The sequence below is a fragment of the Physella acuta genome, unplaced genomic scaffold (assembly GCF_028476545.2).
Source record: "Physella acuta isolate Inbredline_101_S28 unplaced genomic scaffold, ASM2847654v3 ptg001709l, whole genome shotgun sequence".
NCBI lineage: Eukaryota > Metazoa > Mollusca > Gastropoda > Physidae > Physella > Physella acuta.
In genome coordinates, this window is record NW_026733221.1 from 20,892 (window position 1) to 45,309 (window position 24,418).

The 24,418-nt window shown below is 40.0% G+C and overlaps 1 protein-coding gene across 1 annotated transcript in view; it reads right to left on the reverse strand.

Moving 5' to 3' along the window:
- Nucleotides 1–24,418, reverse strand: part of LOC131930051 (lysosomal alpha-mannosidase) — a gene marked incomplete at its 3' end in the record, with an annotated part of 60,383 nt that overhangs the window by 17,281 nt on the left and 18,684 nt on the right. The window contains 7 exon segments of the mRNA XM_059286418.1: nucleotides 743–790; nucleotides 8,084–8,175; nucleotides 8,519–8,627; nucleotides 11,784–11,977; nucleotides 13,060–13,239; nucleotides 14,759–14,864; nucleotides 15,302–15,473. Of these exon segments, the coding sequence (XP_059142401.1) occupies nucleotides 743–790; nucleotides 8,084–8,175; nucleotides 8,519–8,627; nucleotides 11,784–11,977; nucleotides 13,060–13,239; nucleotides 14,759–14,864; nucleotides 15,302–15,469 (897 nt within the window).

Consider the following 24,418-nt stretch of genomic DNA (forward strand, 5'->3'; position numbering starts at 1 on the left):
GAGGGCATAGGGACGTTTGTCTAGGCGCAAATTGAAGATACAGTAAACCCTCGGTTAAAGCGTTAATTAGGACTAAAAAAACCTGCAGTTAGTGAAAAATCGCGAAGAGTGTACCCTCTGATTTTTAATACGCATACATGTTTTTAATTTATGGATAATATTAAAAAGTTTATATGAAACAATATAAGTGCCTGTTATAATCTTTATTATTTTAATCATGAGTTCACTAGATAATTTAGAGGGTGGAGGATGTTTTAAGCGCTATTTACAAGAATGTCACAAGCACTATGTTGGACAGAAAGACGCAAGAGAACAGCAACACAAAAAAATATATACGAGATCTACTGAGGCCGCGATAAAAGAACCGCGAAGTAGCGAGGGATTACTGTAAAACCTTGGAATAAGGACCAAAATTACGTGTTTTCTAAGTCTGATAATTATTTCGAAAAGTTATTTCGTATTACTTTAAGCAACTAACAAAAAAAACTACATTTATTTAAAACAACTCCGTCGAGTAAAATTTAGAACTACACGAAACATTAGAGATGAATTAAAATGTTAGAAGAAAAAAAATAGTTATAATTTGAATACTTTGCTTCATAGATTGCATCGAGGGTTCAAAATGATACAACCCAAGCCCTAATTCAACGACTAACTATAAATTAAAATATCAATATCGTGGATACTATCTATGTGTAAATTGTTTGCGTGTCATTGATGAATCGAAACCTAATTCACTTACCCTATACTTTACAGCTTTGATGAACAACAAAGCATCTCTTTCCGATACCTAAATATAGAAAAATATAAACGGCATTGATCATTATTTTTCCCACCAGACTTTAATGAATCTGTCGTGACGATATAACATAAAATGGATTATATTTTTTGTCGCATTTATACCAACATCAAACTCAATGCTAGCGTGTTTTTCTATTGATTTTGTGGATCGATGTGTAATTGATCACACAGATGCAACGCATTAAGATGGATTCTAAGCTCCGCCATACTGCCGGGTATCACGTGGTATTCGCGCAGGAACTGCGTGAAAAATCCCAACTACAAACAATGATATTTAGGAATGATTGATGTGAGAAGAAAATGATTGTCTGGTAAACAGATTGTTCCTGACAATGTGCAGCTAGTATAGTCAACTCTACTTCATCTGCCCAAGGGATCGCATGGGTCTAAAGAGGATTCTTTACTTTTTTTCTTTAAGTCAACAGTACGATTGATAATCTAAATTTTGTAATAAATCTTTTAACAACTGCATTATTTATTGTTTGTATAGTACGATTTTAAACAACAATAGTACCAAATGTCATTCAAAGGAAGTGAGCATTGCCGAAACAACAGTAGTAATAAATACTTTATTAGAAATTTAATCAACAGTCAGTACCAATTAGTACATATAAACCGCAAATATTGTTCCCCACGAAGAAGAGAATCAAAACTAACAAAGCGAAGAGATTTTATGATTTTTATTGGAAACTAACAAAGTGCTTAAGTCGAAAAGTTAGAGTAATGTCAATCATTTTTACTTTCTCATATATACGAAGTATAGCGAAAGTATTGTAATCGTGCAAAAAAAAAAAATCGAGATTTTTTCAAATCTCGACGTTTTACACCTCACTGATACGGAAAAACATAATTTTGCAATCTTGTCCGTATGTCTGTGTGTCTGTGTGTGTGTCTGTCTGTCCGTGTGTAAACACGATTACTTGAGTATCGTTACAGCTAGGTTGATGAAATTTCATATATAAGTATTTTATATAAATCGTAGATCCGTATCAACTTTTGAGCGATTTCCGATAACCGGAAGTGGTACTTTTTCTACTTTGAATTTTTCAAAAGCCTATAACTTGAGTACTATTTCAGATAGATAAATGAAATTTCACATGTAAGTAAAAGATGTAATTCTCTACCTTCTGTTAAATCTTGAGTAATTTCCGTTGACCGGAAGTAGTAATTTACGCTACTTCCCATTTCTCAAAAAACTAATGTAAATTTTAAAAGTACTAATAATATTGCGCACTATTATGCACTTTTTTATTTGGCGTTCACTTGGGGTGCAATTCTTTTGTCTACGAGATTTTATTCTATTTTTAAAACTTTAAGTATTTAAAATGGATTTAAAATCATGTCTATAGCCCGAGTTCCCATCCTCTGTTATTTTATATAAGAATATTCAAGAAAATTTTGGGGACATCACTCCCGGTTTATTAGGCTTAGTTATACGAAAATACTTTTAAAAAAAAGAATGCATTAGATACAACATTAAAAATGTACTACGTATAATATCATGACTTGGCTCTTGGGGCGTAGGGGCCTACATTACAACTCCCGTGTTTGGGGTTTAAGGTAAGACACAAGGGTGGGGAAATCTTACCTCAGACATAGTATCTGCAGAATCTAGAACATCTTACCTCAGATATAGTATCTGCAGAATCTAGAACATCTTACCTCAGATATAGTATCTGCAGAATCTAGAACATCTTACCTCAGTCATAGAATCTGCAGAATCTAGAACATCTTACCTCAGATATAGTATCTGCAGAATCTAGAACATCTTACCTAAGTCATACAATCTAGAACAACTTACCTCAGTCATAGAATCTGCAGAATCTAGATCATCTTACCTCAGTCATAGAATCTGCAGAATCTAGAACATCTTACCTCAGTCATAGAATCTGCAGAATCTAGAACATCTTACCTCAGATATAGTATCTGAAGAATCTAGAACATCTTACCTCAGATATAGTATCTGCAGAATCTAGAACATCTTACCTCAGTCATAGAATCTGCAGAATCTAGATCATCTTACCTCAGTCATAGAATCTGCAGAATCTAGAACATCTTACCTCAGTCATAGAATCTGCAGAATCTAGAACATCTTACCTCAGTCATAGAATCTGCAGAATCTAGAACATCTTACCTCAGTCATACAATCTGCAGAATCTAGAACATCTTACCTAAGTCATAGAATCTAGAACATCTTACCTCAGTCATAGAATCTAGAACATCTTACCTCAGTCATAGAATCTGCAGAATCTAGAACATCTTACCTCAGTCATAGAATCTAGAACATCTTACCTCAGACATAGAATCTGCAGAATCTAGAACATCTTACCTAAGTCATAGAATCTGCAGAATCTAGAACATCTTACCTCAGTCATAGAATCTACAGAATCTAGAACATCTTACCTCAGTCATAGAATCTGCAGAATCTAGAACATCTTACCTCAGTCATAGAATCTAGAACATCTTACCTCAGTCATAGAATCTAGAACATCTTACCTCAGTCATAGAATCTAGAACATCGTACCTCAGTCATAGAATCTGCAGAATCTAGAACATCTTACCTCAGTCATAGAATCTGCAGAATCTAGAACATCTTACCTCAGTCATAGAATCTAGAACATCTTACCTCAGTCATAGAATCTGCAGAATCTAGAACATCTTACCTCAGTCATAGAATCTGCAGAATCTAGAACATCTTACCTCAGTCATAGAATCTGCAGAATCTAGAACATCTTACCTCAGTCATAGAATCTAGAACATCTTACCTCAGTCATAGAATCTAGAACATCTTACCTCAGTCATAGAATCTGCAGAATCTAGAGCATCTTACCTCAGTCATAGAATCTAGAACATCTTACCTCAGTCATAGAATCTACAGAATCTAGAACATCTTACCTCAGTCATAGAATCTGCAGAATCTAGAACATCTTACCTCAGTCATAGAATCTGCAGAATCTAGAACATCTTACCTCAGTCATAGAATCTACAGAATCTAGAACATCTTACCTCAGTCATAGAATCTGCAGAATCTAGAACATCTTACCTCAGTCATAGAATCTGCAGAATCTAGAACATCTTACCTCAGTCATAGAATCTGCAGAATCTAGAACATCTTACCTCAGTCATAGAATCTGCAGAATCTAGAACATCTTACCTCAGTCATAGAATCTAGAACATCTTACCTCAGTCATAGAATCTAGAACATCTTACCTCAGTCATGGAATCTACAGAATCTAGAACATCTTACCTCAGTAATAGAATCTGCAGAATCTAGAACATCTTATCTCAGTCATAGAATCTGCAGAATCTAGAATATCTTACCTCAGTCATAGAATCTAGAACATCTTACCTCAGTCATAGAATCTAGAACATCTTACCTCAGTCATAGAATCTGCAGAATCTAGAACATCTTATCTCAGTCATAGAATCTAGAACATCTTACCTCAGTCATAGAATCTAGAACATCTTACCTCAGTCATAGAATCTAGAACATCTTACCTCAGTCATAGAATCTAGAACATCTTACCTCAGTCATAGAATCTGCAGAATCTAGAACATCTTACCTCAGTCATAGAATCTAGAACATCTTACCTCAGTCATAGAATCTAGAACATCTTACCTCAGTCATAGAATCTAGAACATCTTACCTCAGTCATAGAATCTAGAACATCTTACCTCAGTCATAGAATCTGCAGAATCTAGAACGTCTTACCTCAGTCATAGAATCTAGAACATCTTACCTCCGTCATAGAATCTAGAACATCTTACCTCAGTCATAGAATCTGCAGAATCTAGAACATCTTACCTCAGTCATAGAATCTAGAACATCTTACCTCAGTCATAGAATCTAGAACATCTTACCTCAGTCATAGAATCTAGAACATCTTACCTCAGTCATAGAATCTAGAACATCTTACCTCAGTCATAGAATCTGCAGAATCTAGAACATCTTACCTCAGTAATAGAATCTGCAGAATCTAGAACATCTTATCTCAGTCATAGAATCTGCAGAATCTAGAACATCTTACCTCAGTCATAGAATCTAGAACATCTTACCTCAGTCATAGAATCTAGAACATCTTACCTCAGTCATAGAATCTGCAGAATCTAGAACATCTTACCTCAGTCATAGAATCTAGAATATCTTACCTCAGTCATAGAATCTAAAACATCTTACCTCAGTCATAGAATCTAGAACAACTTACCTCAGTCATAGAATCTAGAACATCTTACCTCAGTCATATAATCTAGAACATCTAACCTCAGTCATAGATTCTAGAACATCTTACCTCAGTCATAGAATCTAGAACATCTTACCTCAGTCATAGATTCTAGAACATCTTACCTCAGTCATAGAATCTAGAACATTTTACCTCAGTCATAGAATCTGCAGAATCTAGAACATCTTACCTCAGTCATAGAATCTAGAACATCTTACCTCAGTCATAGAATCTAGAACATCTTACCTCAGTCATAGAATCTAGAACATCTTACCCCAGTCATAGAATCTAGAACATCTTACCTCAGTCATAGAATCTGCAGAATCTAGAACATCTTACCTCAGTCATAGAATCTAGAACATCTTACCTCAGTCATAGAATCTGCAGAATCTAGAACATCTTACCTCAGTCATAGAATCTAGTACATCTTACCTCCGTCATAGAATCTAGAACATCTTACCTCAGACATAGAATCTAGAACATCTTACCTCAGACATAGAATCTAGAACATCTTACCTCAGTCATAGAATCTAGAACATCTTACCTCAGTCATAGAATCTAGAACATCTTACCTCAGTCATAGAATCTGCAGAATCTAGAACATCTTACCTCAGTCATAGAATCTAGAACATCTTACCTCAGTCATAGAATCTAGAACATCTTACCTCAGTCATAGAATCTAGAACATCTTACCTCAGTCATAGAATCTAGAACATCTTACCTCAGTCATAGAATCTGCAGCATCTAGAACATCTTACCTCAGTCATAGAATCTAGAACATCTTACCTCAGTCATAGAATCTAGAACATCTTACATCAGTCATAGAATCTGCAGAATCTAGAACATCTTACCTCAGTCATAGAATCTGCAGAATCTAGAACATCTTACCTCAGACATAGAATCTGCAGAATCTAGAACATCTTACCTCAGTCATAGAATCTAGAACATCTTACCTCAGTCATGGAATCTACAGAATCTAGAACATCTTACCTCAGTAATAGAATCTGCAGAATCTAGAACATCTTATCTCAGTCATAGAATCTGCAGAATCTAGAACATCTTACCTCAGTCATAGAATCTAGAACATCTTACCTCAGTCATAGAATCTAGAACATCTTACCTCAGTCATAGAATCTGCAGAATCTAGAACATCTTATCTCAATCATAGAATCTAGAACATCTTACCTCAGTCATAGAATCTAGAACATCTTACCTCAGTCATAGAATCTAGAACATCTTACCTCAGTCATAGAATCTAGAACATCTTACCTCAGTCATAGAATCTGCAGAATCTAGAACATCTTACCTCAGTCATAGAATCTAGAACATCTTACCTCAGTCATAGAATCTAGAACATCTTACCTCAGTCATAGAATCTAGAACATCTTACCTCAGTCATAGAATCTAGAACATCTTACCTCAGTCATAGAATCTGCAGAATCTAGAACATCTTACCTCAGTCATAGAATCTAGAACATCTTACCTCCGTCATAGAATCTAAAACATCTTACCTCAGTCATAGAATCTGCAGAATCTAGAACATCTTACCTCAGTCATAGAATCTAGAACATCTTACCTCAGTCATAGAATCTAGAACATCTTACCTCAGTCATAGAATCTAGAACATCTTACCTCAGTCATAGAATCTAGAACATCTTACCTCAGTCATAGAATCTGCAGAATCTAGAACATCTTACCTCAGTAATAGAATCTGCAGAATCTAGAACATCTTATCTCAGTCATAGAATCTGCAGAATCTAGAACATCTTACCTCAGTCATAGAATCTAGAACATCTTACCTCAGTCATAGAATCTAGAACATCTTACCTCAGTCATAGAATCTGCAGAATCTAGAACATCTTACCTCAGTCATAGAATCTAGAATATCTTACCTCAGTCATAGAATCTAAAACATCTTACCTCAGTCATAGAATCTAGAACAACTTACCTCAGTCATAGAATCTAGAACATCTTACCTCAGTCATATAATCTAGAACATCTAACCTCAGTCATAGATTCTAGAACATCTTACCTCAGTCATAGAATCTAGAACATCTTACCTCAGTCATAGATTCTAGAACATCTTACCTCAGTCATAGAATCTAGAACATTTTACCTCAGTCATAGAATCTGCAGAATCTAGAACATCTTACCTCAGTCATAGAATCTAGAACATCTTACCTCAGTCATAGAATCTAGAACATCTTACCTCAGTCATAGAATCTAGAACATCTTACCCCAGTCATAGAATCTAGAACATCTTACCTCAGTCATAGAATCTGCAGAATCTAGAACATCTTACCTCAGTCATAGAATCTAGAACATCTTACCTCAGTCATAGAATCTGCAGAATCTAGAACATCTTACCTCAGTCATAGAATCTAGTACATCTTACCTCCGTCATAGAATCTAGAACATCTTACCTCAGACATAGAATCTAGAACATCTTACCTCAGACATAGAATCTAGAACATCTTACCTCAGTCATAGAATCTAGAACATCTTACCTCAGTCATAGAATCTAGAACATCTTACCTCAGTCGTAGAATCTGCAGAATCTAGAACATCTTACCTCAGTCATAGAATCTAGAACATCTTACCTCAGTCATAGAATCTAGAACATCTTACCTCAGTCATAGAATCTAGAACATCTTACCTCAGTCATAGAATCTAGAACATCTTACCTCAGTCATAGAATCTGCAGCATCTAGAACATCTTACCTCAGTCATAGAATCTAGAACATCTTACCTCAGTCATAGAATCTAGAACATCTTACATCAGTCATAGAATCTGCAGAATCTAGAACATCTTACCTCAGTCATAGAATCTGCAGAATCTAGAACATCTTACCTCAGACATAGAATCTGCAGAATCTAGAACATCTTACCTCAGTCATAGAATCTGCAGAATCTAGAACATCTTACCTCAGTCATAGAATCTAGAACATCTTACCTCAGACATAGAATCTGCAGAATCTAGAACAATACCTCAGTCATAGAATCTGCAGAATCTAGAACATCTTACCACAGACATAGTATCTGCAGAATCTAGAACATCTTACCTCAGACATAGAATCTGCAGAATCTAGAACAAATCCAGCCGGAGCATAGTAGCCGTCGTAGGTCACGTGAGTGAATAGAGTAGATCGATTTTCTGAAGAAATAAAAACAGGACGGGTTAGATGAAGATGTTATTGTTATGAGATATTTAAACACAAAATGACATCTAGAAAAAGCATGACATTTACATATTGACATCATAGATATTATGTTAGGTACGCATCAGAGCTGGAATCATTGACGTTCCACTGATTTGAACCCGGATTCGAACTGGAGACTCTCAGGTTAGCAATCTAGCTCTCTACCGCTAGGCCACGCCGTCCCTTCATATGACATTAGAATACCACATCCAATATGAGTAACAACAATGACTAAAATCGGCATGACATTTGAACACCTAATGACATCGACTTGTAACATGACATCCGGGGACCTACTTAAGTTACGAGGACTTGTATTCCATATGAGCTCCATGTCTTTATTTTTCTTCCTGTTGGTCAGGTCCTGGTAGTCTATCCGGCTGATGACTAGAGCATCGTAGCCCATCTGAAACCAAGGGTAACTGTTACAGTAAATCTATGATAGTAGTGGTCACGTAGTCGAGTGGTGACCAGAGCGTCATGGCCCATATGAAATTAACAGTAACTATTACAGCAAAATTATGACATCGGTTGTCACATAGCCAAATGTGACAAGAACGTTGTAGTCCATCTGAAATTAACGGTAACTGTTACAGTAAATCTTTGACATGAATGGTCACTTAGTCGAGTGGTGACCAGAGCGACGCTTCTCATCTGAAACCAAGGATAACTGTTACAGTAAATCTATGACAGTAATAGTCGCTTCCGTAATTAACGGTACCTATTACAGAAAATCATTGAATGGAGTGGTCACTAAGACGTAGCCTATTTGAAAACAAAGGTAACTACTACAGTAAATATGAAATCATTGGTCACTTAGCCGAAAGAGGACAAGTTGAAAACGTAGCTACAAAAACAGGTACAGACCAACAGAAGTAGTTGAGGCAAGAGTGCATTAAGTAAATTTAATATCATCTATTTCTCTGTTCTCCGTCATCATGAAGTTTCTTCATCGTGCTAACAGCAACTTCTGATTGCCACCCACATCCACCGTTACACACCTCCTTACACCCAATTACAACACACCCGCTGTCCCTCGACCAGTCGCTTCCCTTGTAATCTACACTCACTCCATACAACAACATACACGTCAACACACAAGTCTGGATACTGCCTTGCAAAACAATCGTAAACACACACACAGACACACATCCACACACAAACACACCAGACTCACAGACACAAACACACAGACACACACAGACACACTCACATACGCATCATTCCGTCTCACAAGGACATCACATCAACAGAGAGGTCACTTAGCCGATTGATGACCAACGCAAGGCAACCTATCTAAAAATAACCCTAGCTGTTACATTCAATCTATGACTAGTGGTCGCTTAGCCCAGTGTTAAACAGAGCGCAGTAACCCATTTGAAAACAACGGTAAATGTTACAGTAACTCTTTGCAGGAGTTGTAACTCTATATACAAATACTAGACGAGTAAAAGAAGTACAGACATTTTGATCTTATGCTTTCGTTTAAAATACATCTCACGATTGTGTTTCGAACTCATTTCAAACATTTCAGCATACTGTGACTTTCTTGAGGTGCTGGGAAGGAGGGTGGGGGGGGGGGGTGTGGGTGAAGGTCCCTTTTTTGGAGGGGGGGGAAGGGTAACCAGCGTTTCTTCCAGACATTTTCTCACGGGGGGGGGGGGGGGCTTGAAATTTCTATATAAATTCTATTTCGTTCGGGGGGGGGGTAGATGTTTTTTTGTGGTGGGGGGGGGGGGGGCTCTGTGGGTAGCGTTTATTTCTTCTAGTTCAACATACACAAGATAGCTCGTATTAAATTCGTAAGCCACTTTCGTGTGCAAGCATTTGTGCCCAGCCAAGCCGCTGTCACTTTATTAAAAACGGGAAGTTCCGAAAACCAAAATAACTGTTACTCTCTGGTATAGAAAAAAAAGTAATTTAAAAAAAAAAGCAATTCTTCTCCTAGTCAATATCTTGACTGGAAATGCCGTCTATGACGCCCAGGACACGTGCTTGAAGATCGACAGGACGTGGTGAAATTAGTTTAAAGAATCGATCGGGAATCTAAATCAGGGAATGCCTAGATCATCCCCAGCGAAAAAAAAACTTCGGATAAAAATAACCTTCCAGGATGCTGTATTTCCATTTCTCAACCCTTCACATAACGGGGAAAGAATATATGTAAATTAGTGAAGTTAGCACACACTTGTCCTGGGGTCAGAGGTCAGCAGAGGGGGGGGGGGAGGCATGCTAATGTTGGCTCAGAGGGTCCGGGACGATTAAGTCAAGGCAGGCGTCGAGGTTAGAATATAAGACTTGGATTATCAATCAGGAGAATGGAGATCTGAACTCTATGCACTTAGACACGAAGCAGATGTCATGGAATTCTTGGAAATGCAAAGTCAAGCTTCAAGGACAAAAGTGAGACATCACTTGATATATGTGTTACATATATCTCTATTTTCAATAAAAGGCAGCTAATATTTATAATGTTTAAGTTTGTTTAAACTTGATATGTGTGTTTCATATCTCTCTATTTCATTCAATGAAATGCAGTTAATATTTATACTGTTTACGTGTGTTTAAGTGCGTTGTATACTATTTATTTTAGTAATAGTGTACGACTTTGTAACTTTCTGTATCTAAATAATTCTAAAACCTACTATAAGTTAATTTAAATGTAGGTTTCTTAAATATTCTTATAGTGCGTAGTATGGGTAGTTGAGTGCTACAAAATGCATTTAAAAGAAGATCTATTTCACAAGTAGGTTAGAAATAAATAAGGTGTGGTAACGGGTGGGCGAAACACGCCTAATATTTTGTTATATAAAACATTTAAACATTATATATCATAGTTATATATTATATATTTATATATTATATATTTATATAAAAACATACGTAAGACTAAGTTCGTAAAGTCATATAGTGTTTTCTTCTATACACTTTACTCAACTGACACATCTATAAATATAATTCTCTACGTCGCCCAATCATGCGGGACACCACGCATGCACGCCGACTTTCTAACCCTCCTCCCGCCCCCTCCCTCGCTCTCCAGGCATGCGCAACAGTGTGTACCCACCCACCCCATTTGGACACCTGTGTCTTTCAGGAAGTCTTCACCCGTCACTAAATAGCAGCGTATGTTAGGCCGCGGGTCGGCTCTTTCCTTATAAAGTAACTAATACCTTTTTGCCATCCATCGAATCTTTTGATTACTAACTCGAAAGTTTCGAGTTCGGATCCCGTGCTCGAGTCCGTCGGATATCCCTGAGTCTACCCAGCTTAAATGGGTACCTGACTCATGTTAGGGAAAGTAAAGGCGGCTGGGCATAGCTCTGACCACACTATCCGTTTATATTCCGATGTCGCTGAATCAGCTACGCTCTACCTTACCTGCTCCATGAATCGTAATATTTCGATATGGTCCTTTAGTTTAAAAAAAATCGAATGCCACATTTTACTTTGTATAGGCTAAATTACATAAAGCATATAATACACTGTGGCGAAATAATATGAAGTTGTTGTGCAGTAACACAAAGAGATAAAAGCTCGACAGATAAAGTCGAACAGAGACCTGAGCAAATATGGAGGCGTGTTCCCTGGAGTGTCCGAACTGATCCACATGCCAGGCAGTCCGTGTGTGGGCGCAGGCTCCGAACGTCTCGCTGATGAAGTTGAAGCCCAGAGTGTGCTGGTCGATGATGTCGTTGTAGGTGGTGACGCCGGCGTCGCTCATCACCCACCCGCCGTTGATGAGCTCGAGCCGACCTATGAAGACACCGGAAGTGAGACTGTCAGGATAAAAATAGCAGCTGCGGGAATTCCCGATAAATGATATATGCGTTTTGTTTTACTTTCCTTTTTATTGTAAATCTATTACATTGCGCAAGAATGCACATTATGGAGATTTTTTTGTCCTCAACTGTTCGTCGTAACTACAGGCACATTAACTTTTTTTAGCTTAACACAAATAGTTAAAACAAAATTTTCGGATCTAAATACTGGAAAGGGCATTTATATTTTAATGGTATTTATAACTATTTACGCCTTTTGGTTAAAGCCAGAGTTTCTTTCAGGCATCTCTTCGGGTGAGGGGGGGGGGGGGGGGCTCCGGCATCCCTCAAGGAAAGTCTAACGCCCCCCCCCCCCCGAACGAAATGAAATTTATATGGAAAATATATATTTTTAACAGTGTCCGCGCGACCCCCCCCCCCCCCCGAAAAAAATTTACCGCACCCTCCCCCCCCCCCTCCCGAAAATTTCAAGTGTCCCCTCCCCCCCCCGCCCCCGGAGAAAAAAGTCTGGAAGAAACACTGGTTAAAGCAATGTCCAAATTAATATTTAGGGTTAGGCTTGGGATTAGGACTTATTGTCAGACTGAAAATATAAAGTTTCTATTCAAGGCAAAGCTAAATCTCTGCTTACAGGGTACGGCTAATCCACGAAGACCAAAAAGGCAAACTATCAAAAAAAAAAATGTCAAATACTATTTTATTTCCAATTTTCCGACTCCCCGCGCCGGCCAACGAGAGATGTTGAACTACCCGGATGTTCGATTGACCTAACGCTCGCGCAGGCGGAAGTTTCAAGAGATCAAACAAGTCGATTTTCTTCTTTCAACATTTTGAACTAAAATATTTACAAAATGCCCAGGAGTATTCAGAAATTATATTTAAAAAAATGTATTAAAAATAATTAAAAATAAATATTTAAAAAAAATTTCAAACGGCTTCCTTTTTATTATGTTGAATTATTTTTTTTTCCTACAGTGTATACAAAATCGACCTTCCTCCCCGCCATATTTAGATACATGATTTCATTCCGTGAGTAAAGTTAACGTGTGTACTCACGTTCCTTGATGAGCAGCCGAATAGATTCTCTTTCAGTGTCGTCTGCTTCTTGCCAGTAGCGCGCCAAATATTTCATCTCAATGAAAATAAATCGCCGCTGAGGATTCTTGAGGAGTTCTTGTATGGTGGTGTTGAGGGTACATCTGACGCAACCTCGCTCAGTTGTGTCGAATGGGGGCTCTGTCGTGATACAAGAAATAGGGCGTGCATGAGGATATAGGGCTCTGTCATGAAACAAGAAAAAGGGTGCACATGAGGATATAGGGTTCTGTCATAGTACAAGAAAAAGGGCGCACATGAGGATATAGGGCTCTGTCATGATACAAGAAAAAGGACGCACATTAGGATATAGGGCTCTGTCGTGATACAAGAAATAGGGCGTACATGAGGATATAGGGCTCTGTCATGAAACAAGAAAAAGGGTGCACATGAGGATATAGGGTTCTGTCATAGTACAAGAAAAAGGGCGCACATGAGGATATAGGGCTCTGTCATGATACAAGAAAAAGGACGCACATTAGGATATAGGGCTCTGTCGTGATACAAGAAATAGGGCGTACATGAGGATATAGGGCTCTGTCATGATACAAGAAAAAGGGCGCACATGAGGATATAGGGCTCTGTCATGATACAAGAAAAAGGGCGCACATGAGGATATAGGGCTCTGTCATGATACAAGAAAAAGGGCGCACATGAGGATATAGGGCTCTGTCATGGTACAAGAAAAAGGGCTTACATAAGGATATAGGCCTCTGGTATAGCATACACCAATTTATATTGCTTTGTCATGATACAAGAAATAGAGCGTACATGAGGATATAGGGCTCTGGTATGTACAATTTATAGGGCTCTGTCATTGTACAAGAAATAGGGCGTACATTAGGATATAGGGCTCTGTCATGAAACAAGAAATAGGGCGTACATTAGGATATAGGGCTCTGTCATGGTACAAGAAATAGAGCGAACATGAGGATATAGGGCTCTGGTATAGCATACAACTATTTATATGGCTCTGTCATTGTACAAGAAAAAGGACGTACATGAGGATATAGGGCTCTGTCATGGTACAAGAAAAAGGGCGTACATGAGGATATAGGGCTCTGTCATGATACAAGAAATAGAGCGTACATGATGATATAGGATTCTGGTATGTAACAATTTATAGGGCTCTGTCATGATACAAGAAATAAGGTGTACATAAGGATATAGGGCTCTGGTATGTAACAATTCATAGGGCTCTGTCATGATACAAGAAATAGGGTGTACATAAGGATTTAGGGCTCTGGTATGTAACAATTTATAGGGCTCTGTTATGGTACAAGAAATAGGGCGCACATCAGTATAAACGGCTCTGGCATAGCATGCAACAATGTATATGGCTCGCTCATGATGCAAGAGTAGGGTGTACATCAGTATTTAGGGCTCTACCATTGTATGTAACAATGTATTGGGCTCTGTCATGATACAAGAAATAGGGCGTACATAAGAATATAAAGGCTCTGCCAGGGTATGTAACAATTTATAGGGCTCTGTCATGGTACAAGAAAAAGGGCGTACATAAGGATATATGCTCTGTTATGGTATGTAACAATTTATAGGGCTCTGTCAACGTACCTGATATAGGATGTACATAAGGATATAGAGCTCTGTCATTTAATTCTAATCCCAGTAGAAATGTATAAAGGACACTAAGACTTACTCTCCCCAGTGTAATACTGGTCAACCGTCTTCAGCCAACCCACATCGATGTGGCTGTGTGGCACTAAGTGGACATTCAGCATGCCGTCCTTCACCTTGGGACAGTTCTAAAAATAAAACAAAAACTCAACTTGAAGGAGCATTTGGCAGATTAAAACTCACCTTGAAAGAATATGTGATTAAAAACCGCTCTTCTCGAAGGAACGTGTGAAAGGGAAACTACAGCTCACCTTGAAGGAACTTTAATTAAGACCAAACTCACCTTGAAGGAGCAGGTGCCACAAAATCACCTTGAAGGAGCAGGTGCCACAAACTCACCTTGAAGGAGCAGGTGCCACAAACTCACCTTGAATGAGCAGGTGCCACAAACTCACCTTGAAGGAGCAGGTGTCACAAACTCACCTTGAAGGAGCAGGTGCCACAAACTCACCTTGAAGGAGCAGGTGCCACACACTCACCTTGAAGGAGCAGGTGCCACAAACTCACCTTGAAGAAATTAATTAAGACCAAACTCACCTTGAAGGAGTAGGTGCCACAAACTCACCTTGAAAGAGCAGGTGCCATCAAGCCCCATGGCAGGCTGTAGTGGCTCGTGCACCTTGAACTTTGGTCGAACCTTGGTCGGCCGTTTGATGGACCAGAAGTAGACGACCACCTGCAGCACGACCAGAAAGAACACCCACTGGAGTAGGCGTCTTAGGGACCACCGCATGATCCTGGAACGAAACCAACTCGGATCAACTCTAAACTCAAATTAATAGATACAACAACGTATCAAGCTGTAGAGCGAGCTACCGCTAACCCGAGAGTCTCAAGTTCTAACAGTGGCGTAGCGAGGTCGGGTGTCACCCGGTGCGGCACTTAATGGTGTCACCCCCCAGAGGCGTAGCGACCCTTCCCGGGGACAAACTTTTAAGTTTTGGATTTGCACCCCCCCCCCCTCAAACTTTCGATTTACACCCCCCTCAAGTTTTCGATTTGCACCCCCCCCCTTCAAGTTTTTCTCTATATATTTTGCCATTTTTTGCCTTGGTGTCACCCCCCTAAATGGTGTCACCCGGTGCGGTCCGCACCCCCCGCACCCCACCCCCCTCGCTACGCCCCTGAGTTCGAATCCAGGGATAAAGACTGTATGATGTTCCTGAGTCTACCCAGCGATAATAGGTACCTGAATGAGAAGGAAAACGAGGCTAGGTTTTATACTGAGTGAGTGGTTTGGGTTATATGATTTAATACCATTTAAATCTTACTATCATGTAAAGATGTTACACCCACAGGCAGGCATTATTCAATTGTTTATCAATACAATACAGGTGTCGACTGATCAATAAGACAAAAGCAGATTTCTTCTTCCTAGATTTATTCTCGTCCTGAACTCACGCACACCCTTTCACCAAGACTACAAGAACAAGACTCCTATCTAACTTCTTCCCCGGCAACAACGAACTCACACTCAATAGGTCACTTTCTTGCGTACCGCGTCACACTTTCACTCGTTCAATAAACGGCCGCACCATCAATCATGCGCACCAATTTGCCTAGTCAAACATACATCATAACCATAGTACTGATGACACTAACACTTTACATGCCGAGGTCAATGAAAGATGTGAACTGTACTTATCTGTTTCACGGACCATAAGGGTAACGTTTACCAGAGTTTCTTCCAGGCATCTATTCGGATGGGGGGGGGGGACAGAGCGCCGCCGAAGAAAGTCTATCCCACCTCCCCCAACGAATTGGAATTTATATAGAAAACATACTTTTACCAGTGTCCGCCTCCCCCCCTTTCGGAAAATTTAGTCTGCCCCCCCCCCCCCCCGGAAATATCAAGTGCATCTATTCGGATGGTGGGGGGGGGGGGAGAGTGCAGAGCGCCCCCCTCCCCCCCCCCCCCTACCCGAAGAAAGTCAATCCCCCCCCCCCAACCAGGCACAGTGAACAGCAGATTTTTTGTAAAGTATAACAATATTCTCATTAATCACATCATTGAATCGCCAGTACAGGTGATATTCTACAATATTCTATAATTAAACAACCCATGAATAAGCCTAGTAATTTAACTAGATTTAGGTAATACACGCAGAAAAGTGCAACTAAAAACATTGATTTTGATCAATAACATTTTTACATCATTTGTGATTTTATAAAAACACTATTCATTTTTATACCAGCTAGTGTTAATTTACTATCCATTTACATTAACAACGATGTTTTATTAATATTATAGACTGTCTTTGACGTTTAATTAATATTATAGAATGTCTTTAAAAAAATTCTTTTGAAATTGTCCAAATATTTCATAATTAGATCCCGCCTTTTTTAAGCAAGCAAAAACAACAGCACTGAGAACGTTATTTAAAATGCATGACGCATTCATCCGCGAGAGGGATTTCAAAAGAAATACCACGTCATGCTATTTGTAAGCAATTCTTTAAACTAGACTCCTTGGGGGATTCCCCTGAAGACTTCGCGGAGCTAAGCATCAATCACTTGGTAGCTAGATAATTTCTAATGCTCCCAGGGGGTCGTGCCATGGGTGGGGAGGGGAGGGGGGGGGGCAGATAATGGAGGTGCCGTAGGATTGAGAATGGAAGGAAGATGAATCTTTAAAGAGGAAAACTGGGAAATGGGAGAAAGAGTGGGTAGAAACAAATTAATGTGAGGAGAAAATATCAAGAAATTGTTTATGAAGCTAGAGAGGTAACAATTTGATATAGCGTATGATAAAAGTTTATATCAGTTATAAAACAGGTAATGAAACTAAAATTCTACAATGGCTAGAAATGTGTGACTAAACAGGGCTCAACGTGTAATTAATTCCACACCCATACCTAGCCTCCATCAGGACCTAACTATCTTCAATTCTTAACCTTCATCAACACCTAGCTTTTAAGAAGACCTCACTCTCACATAGACCTAGCCATCAAGACCGAATCCTCGCAATACAAAGACCCGCAACCGAATTACAAAAACTGTAGAAACGGCGGACACAGACAACGCATTCGTATTTGAAGAAATATACATTTACGATACAGTAAATACACAACAATTAAAACCAATTACTAATACAATTCTATAAAGAGAAAACAACCCGTTCGAGCGAGTACCCTCGTGTTTAAGCTCTTTACACAAACACTTCATCACACGGTAAAGCTAATGCAATGCAAACCATTTACTTATACAGAACGCAGACATCTACATACTTTACTTGTCCCAGACACGGTACATAATTTAATTTGTTTCTATACAAGTGATTACCAACATCGTAAAGACTGATATACATACGCTTGATTTAACATACAGAATACTCGCCAATGTGTTAAAACTGTATATGATGACAGCCTTTCAGTTGACATGGCCAGTGACGTATTTGCCTATTTTAAATGCCACAGTCTGACTTATAAAAAACATAGGAAAAATAAATAAATAAATAAGGTCGTTGTGGCTCTCTACTTTATGTATTTGTATAAGAACGGCGTGTGTTCTAGAGAAATTGCCATCAGAGTTTCCTCCAGGCTCTCCCCCCCCCCTTAAAAAGTCTGAAAGAAACACTGAATGCCACCGTATCTCCGGGTCTGCTACGTCTTTAGACACGGCTTAAAAATGTTAAAAATGTTAAAAATGTTACTCGAGCTCTAGATTATCAGTAGCTGGTACCAAAACAAGTGTTTATTATTTTTTTTAACTGGGGAGAAGTCACAACACTGGTGTGATTGTAGGGGACTGGATGGATGTAAAACTTGATAGAACCTCAAACTATGGATAAAGTAGGTGGAGCCATAAGCACAACAGAGGACGACAGTCGCACGTCTTCTGGCCAATGACAGTTGAACGTCTTCTGGCCAATGACAGTTGAACGTCTTCTGGCCAATGACAGTTGAACGTCTTCTGGCCAATGACAGTCGGGCCAATGACAGTTGGATGTCTTCGGGCCAATGACAGTCTCACGTCTTCTGGCCAATGACAGTTGAACGTCTTCTGGCCAATGACAGTTGGACGTCTTCTGGCCAATGACAGTTGAACGTCTTCTGGCCAATGACAGTTGAACGTCTTCTGGCCAATGATAGTTGAACGTCTTCTGGCCAATGACAGTTTAACGTCTTCTGGCCAATGACAGTCGGGCCAATGACAGTTGGACGTCTTCTGGCCAATGACAGTTGAACGTCTTCTAGCCAATGACAGTTGAACGTCTTCTGGCCAATGACAGTTGAACGTCTTCTGGCCAATGACAGTTGGACGTCTTCTAGCCAATGACAGTTGGATGTCTTCTGGCCAATGACAGTTGGACGTCTTCTGGCCAATGACAGTTGAAGGTAGAATATATGAACTTCCTGTGGTCTACAGACCCAGAAGACATTAATATAACGCCCACCTTCAATTCCCCGGGACATTAGCGGTCCACGTGTCATCGACCTGGATCACACGAAACCTTACGAGACCACACTAGACAACACGAGACCACACGAGAAGACACGAGACCACACAAGACCACACGAGACCACACGAGACCACACGAGACCACACGAGACGACACGAGACGACACGAGACGACACGAGACGACACGAGACCACACGAGACCACACGAGACCACACGAGACCACACGAGACCACACGAGACCACACGAGACCACACGAGACCACACGAGACCCTACTGGACCACACGAGACCCTCCATCACTGCAGAACACTCAAGTCATTCCCCTCCCCATCGCCCCTTCCCCTCCCCATCGCCCTTTCCCCTCCCACGTAATGACCGATCGTCTGCTACGTAATGAGGCATCGATTATCACCAACACGTGGTCTGGCTGGACATTTTTCTTTCTTTAAGCCGACAAGCTTTAAAAATAAAGCACCAATCGTGTAAAAATATCCTAATTAGCAAAAAAATAAATAAAAATAATATGCAATGGCCATAAGGATAATTAACACATAGCCGACTTAGATATTGACAGCCTAGATTTAGAAGGAACTGGTACACATTTAAAATATCTCTGTGTGAAACTAGTAGCCTATATACATTGGCAAATAAATGCATGTGGGGGGGGGGGGGGGGGGGGGGGGGTCCACGAACGAAGTCACACTTCTAATGGGAAGGGGGGGGGTAGGCATTTTATGACGACGTGTTATGAGGGGGTGGGGGTGGGGGTTGGGGGTTGAAAGGGTAAGAAACAACGACAAAATACTTTTTGAATTTTAAAAAAGTAGGCCTAATGTTTGAAACCGAGTTTTAGACGTTTTTCCTAGTTTTAAATGGCTGTTCTTGCAAACTGTATTAGATATAAATATTTTCGATGTAAGCTGAGCCTAGAACATTTTAAAGAAGGAGATTTAGGCTAAGATGGGTTCGTCTTTTTATGGATGGGGGTCTGGCTTTTTGTGACGATGTGTGACGACGGGCAGGATGGTAAAAATCGTCAAAAAACGTAACGTCATTTCTGAATAACACAATAGAACTAAGCACCGAATAACGAGATACAACATGCAGCAGAAAAACCCTAACGGTTGTCAAACTATATCATTTGTGCATGAGGGGATGGAAACTGGGGGGGGGGGGGGGGGGGGGTTAGGGATTCTTGCAACAAAAAACCACAGGCCCCGAATAGATTTTTTCTCGTTATTATTCCCGTGGCTCTGCTAATTTCGCGTGATATTTCTTTAAGCGGAAATGAATGTAGGACAACCCAGCAAGGAGCTTGATTGTCGGTAATGTAATTAGAGAACGTTTCAACGCAACAGAACCCATTAAGAAATTAACACGGCTATTTACAGGAGTGCAAAACTGCACTTTACCAGGTTTTTTAAGTTGACATTATCTGGAAAAAAAAAAGAAAAAAAAAGCGAATTAGCCTTTATAACGTTGAGCTGCATTTATTTATTGGGTGTGAGTTTGAGCCCTTTTTGAAAATGAGAAGATAAAATGTTAGTTGAAAGCGAGCTGTAACCAATCAATACATGTTAAACACGCAAGGACGAAGTTTTCTGTCATTATAGGATGGGATTTTACAACAAGGACCAATATAGTGGGATTTTATGACATTACTGGTGGGATGTATGAACATGGACATACAGTGGGATTCTCTGGCCTCATTGCTTTGTTTTTTACACCATTTGTTGCTGTACCATTACAGCACCACGGCATCACCATTTGTATACATATCATTACAGCAACACAAACGTATAAAAGTATCAGAGGCGTAGCGAGGGAGGGGGGGGGGGGGTAAATATGTCCCCGGGTGCCGACCTTAGGGGGCGCCAAAATGGATTGGAGATACAAATTAAAATCTCATTTTAGCTGCATTTTTGTATTATAAATATAAAAAAAATACATAGGGGGATGCAAATCGAAAGTTTGAGGGGGGTACAAATCGAAAGTTGGAGGGGGGGGGGGATGCAAATTGAAAATTGAAAGGTTGCTCCCCAGGGGGGCGCCAAATTGAAAGTTTGTTCCCGGGCGCCGGGAAGGGTCGCTACGCTTCTGAAAAGTACCACTGTTATTATACCCCCTTTTTGCAGGTGTAGCTCACTGCTGGGCCAACTACACATCTCATGCGCTCTACAAAATCGTTCAATTGTTTTGATCCCAATAATGTGCCGTATCGGCGCGCCTGTCTTATCTATAATGAATGTAATACTGACACTCCCATCTGTCCCAGTGACCTGCACAATTCGCCTACCTCAATTACACAACAAGGCAATAACCTAGATCCATCATAACTGCTCTGTCATAACTGACCCTACCCTGCTTTAACCGTGTACCATATCCCCTATCCCCTTTACCCCAATTGACACAGTAATATTTCCCCTATCCCCGATTAACTCGCTGCAATTCCCCTCCCCCGTTAACCTACTGCCATCTCCCTTTTCCCTACTAACCTACTACAACCTTCCTACCACACCCTAAAACCTGCAACTATCTCCCCTAACACCCCCCCGTCTCCAATAACCTACTACCAACTCCCAAACCCACACTTGAACATGTTAGCCCCTACCCCCTCCCACCACCATTAACTTACTACCATCTACCCTACCCCCCAAACCATTAACTTACTACCTTCTAACCTAACACCCCCCTCCAACCACCATTAACTTACTACTATCTACCTTACCCCCCTCCCACCACCATTAACTTACTACCATCTACCTTACCCCCCTCCCAACACCATCAACTTACTACCATCTACTTTACCCCCGAAACCATTAACTAACTACCTTCTAACCTACCCCCCTCCCACCACCATTAACTTACTACCATCTACCCTACCCCCCTCCCACCACTATAAACTTACTACCATCTACCCTACCCCCCTCCCACCACTGTAAACTTACTACCATTTACCCTACCCCCCTCCCTCCACCATTAACTTACTACCATCTACCCTACCCCCCTCCCTCCACCATTAAATTACTACCATCTACCCTACTTCTCTCCCTACCCCAATAACCTACTGACATCGCCCTAACCCACCCTTGAACCTGTTAGCCCCTCCTCCCCCTCCACCATTTTAACCTACTACCCCCCACCCAGCCACCCAGCGAATAACGACCCAGTTACATTAAACCAGTCTACCACCAGCCGACACGCTTTCATTAAACGGTCCTCGCATTTGGCCGGTCATAATCACCAGAGTCCAATTACATCAGCGGTCACGTGACACAATGGACAAACTTCTCCCCGAGGTCACGTGACACAATGGACAAACTTCTCCATTAGATCACGTGACACAATGGACAAACTTCTCCTTTAGATCACGTGACACAATGGACAAATTTCTCCCCGAGGTCTCGTGACACAATGGACAAATTTCTCCATTAGATCACGTGACACAATGGACAAACTTCTCCATTAGATCACGTGACACAATGGACAAACTTCTCCATTAGATCACGTGACACAATGGACAAACTTCTCCGTTAGATCACGTGATACAATGGACAAACTTCTCCCCGAGGTCCCGTGACACAAAAGACAAACTTCTCCCCGAGTTCACGTGCTGTATTTAGCCTTCACCAGCCGGAAAGTAAATCACCGAGATAAAAGAAAACTGGCTAGATATAGACAACCCGCCCCCCCCCCCCCACCCATCCGCAATCACCCGTGAATAGGATTTTTGGAGGGTTAATTCCACGCACTGCACACCACAGTACAAGATTTTAGGGGATTAATTCCACCCCTTGTAGAACACAGTTTAACATTTTAGAGGATTAATTCCACGATCTGCAAAACCCAGCATACGATTTTACAGGATATATGACTCTGTTTACACAAGATTACCTACGAGTTTAGAGGATTTAACAGAAGTAAACAAGCTGTCCAAAGATACAAGTACATAAGACTGATGACACGAGTCTTTAGTAAACACAAAAGTAGATTAAATTAAACCCTCCTTTAACACCTAGCCTTAACATGGTATGTAGTGCCAACCTCCCCCCCCCCACCCCCTTCCGACCCGGTGTCCTGAAAATTAGATTTTTAAAAATTCAATGAAAGCTTACTGGTTCTCGTAAAAATGTCAAGAATTGATACCCTCTACCCTAAAAAAAGTCAATGAGATAAAAAACCTTCCCCAGCATTCGGTGTAGAGAGTAATTGGCCTAAATTTATAGCCAGACCGACTGTCCAAATATCAGCACAAAAACAGAAAATACCACGGTTAAAGTACCCTCCACGCCTTACATATAACAAACTATTTTTGGCATTGCTCAGTTTCTCATTAAATTTGTAGCTACACTGAGTTTTCTCCCTTTAATCTATTTAATTACTCTCCATATTTATTCAGGTTTTATTTACCTAGCTTTTTAGAGTATTATTATTTTAGCCATTTCTTGGATACGAATACACCAGAGATTTGTGTCGTGTCCATGCTTACCCACCTCTCCCCCCCCCCCCCCAACACAGATAATCGATACTTCGATTTTAAAAAAAGATAAAGACGATCCCACGCTTTGTAAGGCAACAATCCCCAAATTGAGCAAATGAAGTTTGCATTAAGAGTGCGCCCCTCGCGAACTTTGAACCTAGTTCCAGTTAATTCACAAGTTCAGAGGTCACAGGCCTGGGCGATATACCTAATTATGTATGAGTCATTGAACCGGTTTATGTAATGGAATTTCCGGTTCCTGTCTATATGGTCTGGGTTTTTAATCTCATTCCCCCTCGTTCTGTCCAATGGAAAAATAATAAAAATCTAGACGTCCCTGCGACATACACCATGCTATTCAGACGTCATTACATTTTATTATGTGAAAATTATATTGAAAGAACATATGTTCAGTTGTCCTTACATTTTATTATTTGTAAATTATATTGACAGAAATTAGGTTCAGGCGTTATTACATTTTATTATGTGAAAATTATATTGACAGAAAATAATAAATATGTTGAGACGTCCTTACATTTTATTATGTGAAAATTATATTGACCGAACATATATTCAAATGTCCTTACATTTTGTTCTGTGTAAGTTATATTGACAGAACATACGTCACGGTAATTGGACGTCAATATAACAAACATAGGCCCAGTATTTTAAGGGGAGGCGAAAAAATAAATGGGAGTTAATCGATGAAAATCTGGCATGAAAGCTGAATGTTTATTTACTAGTCGATATAATCTGGCGGTGTAATACTATACGGTACTTGAGTGAAGTTTTGCGTAGC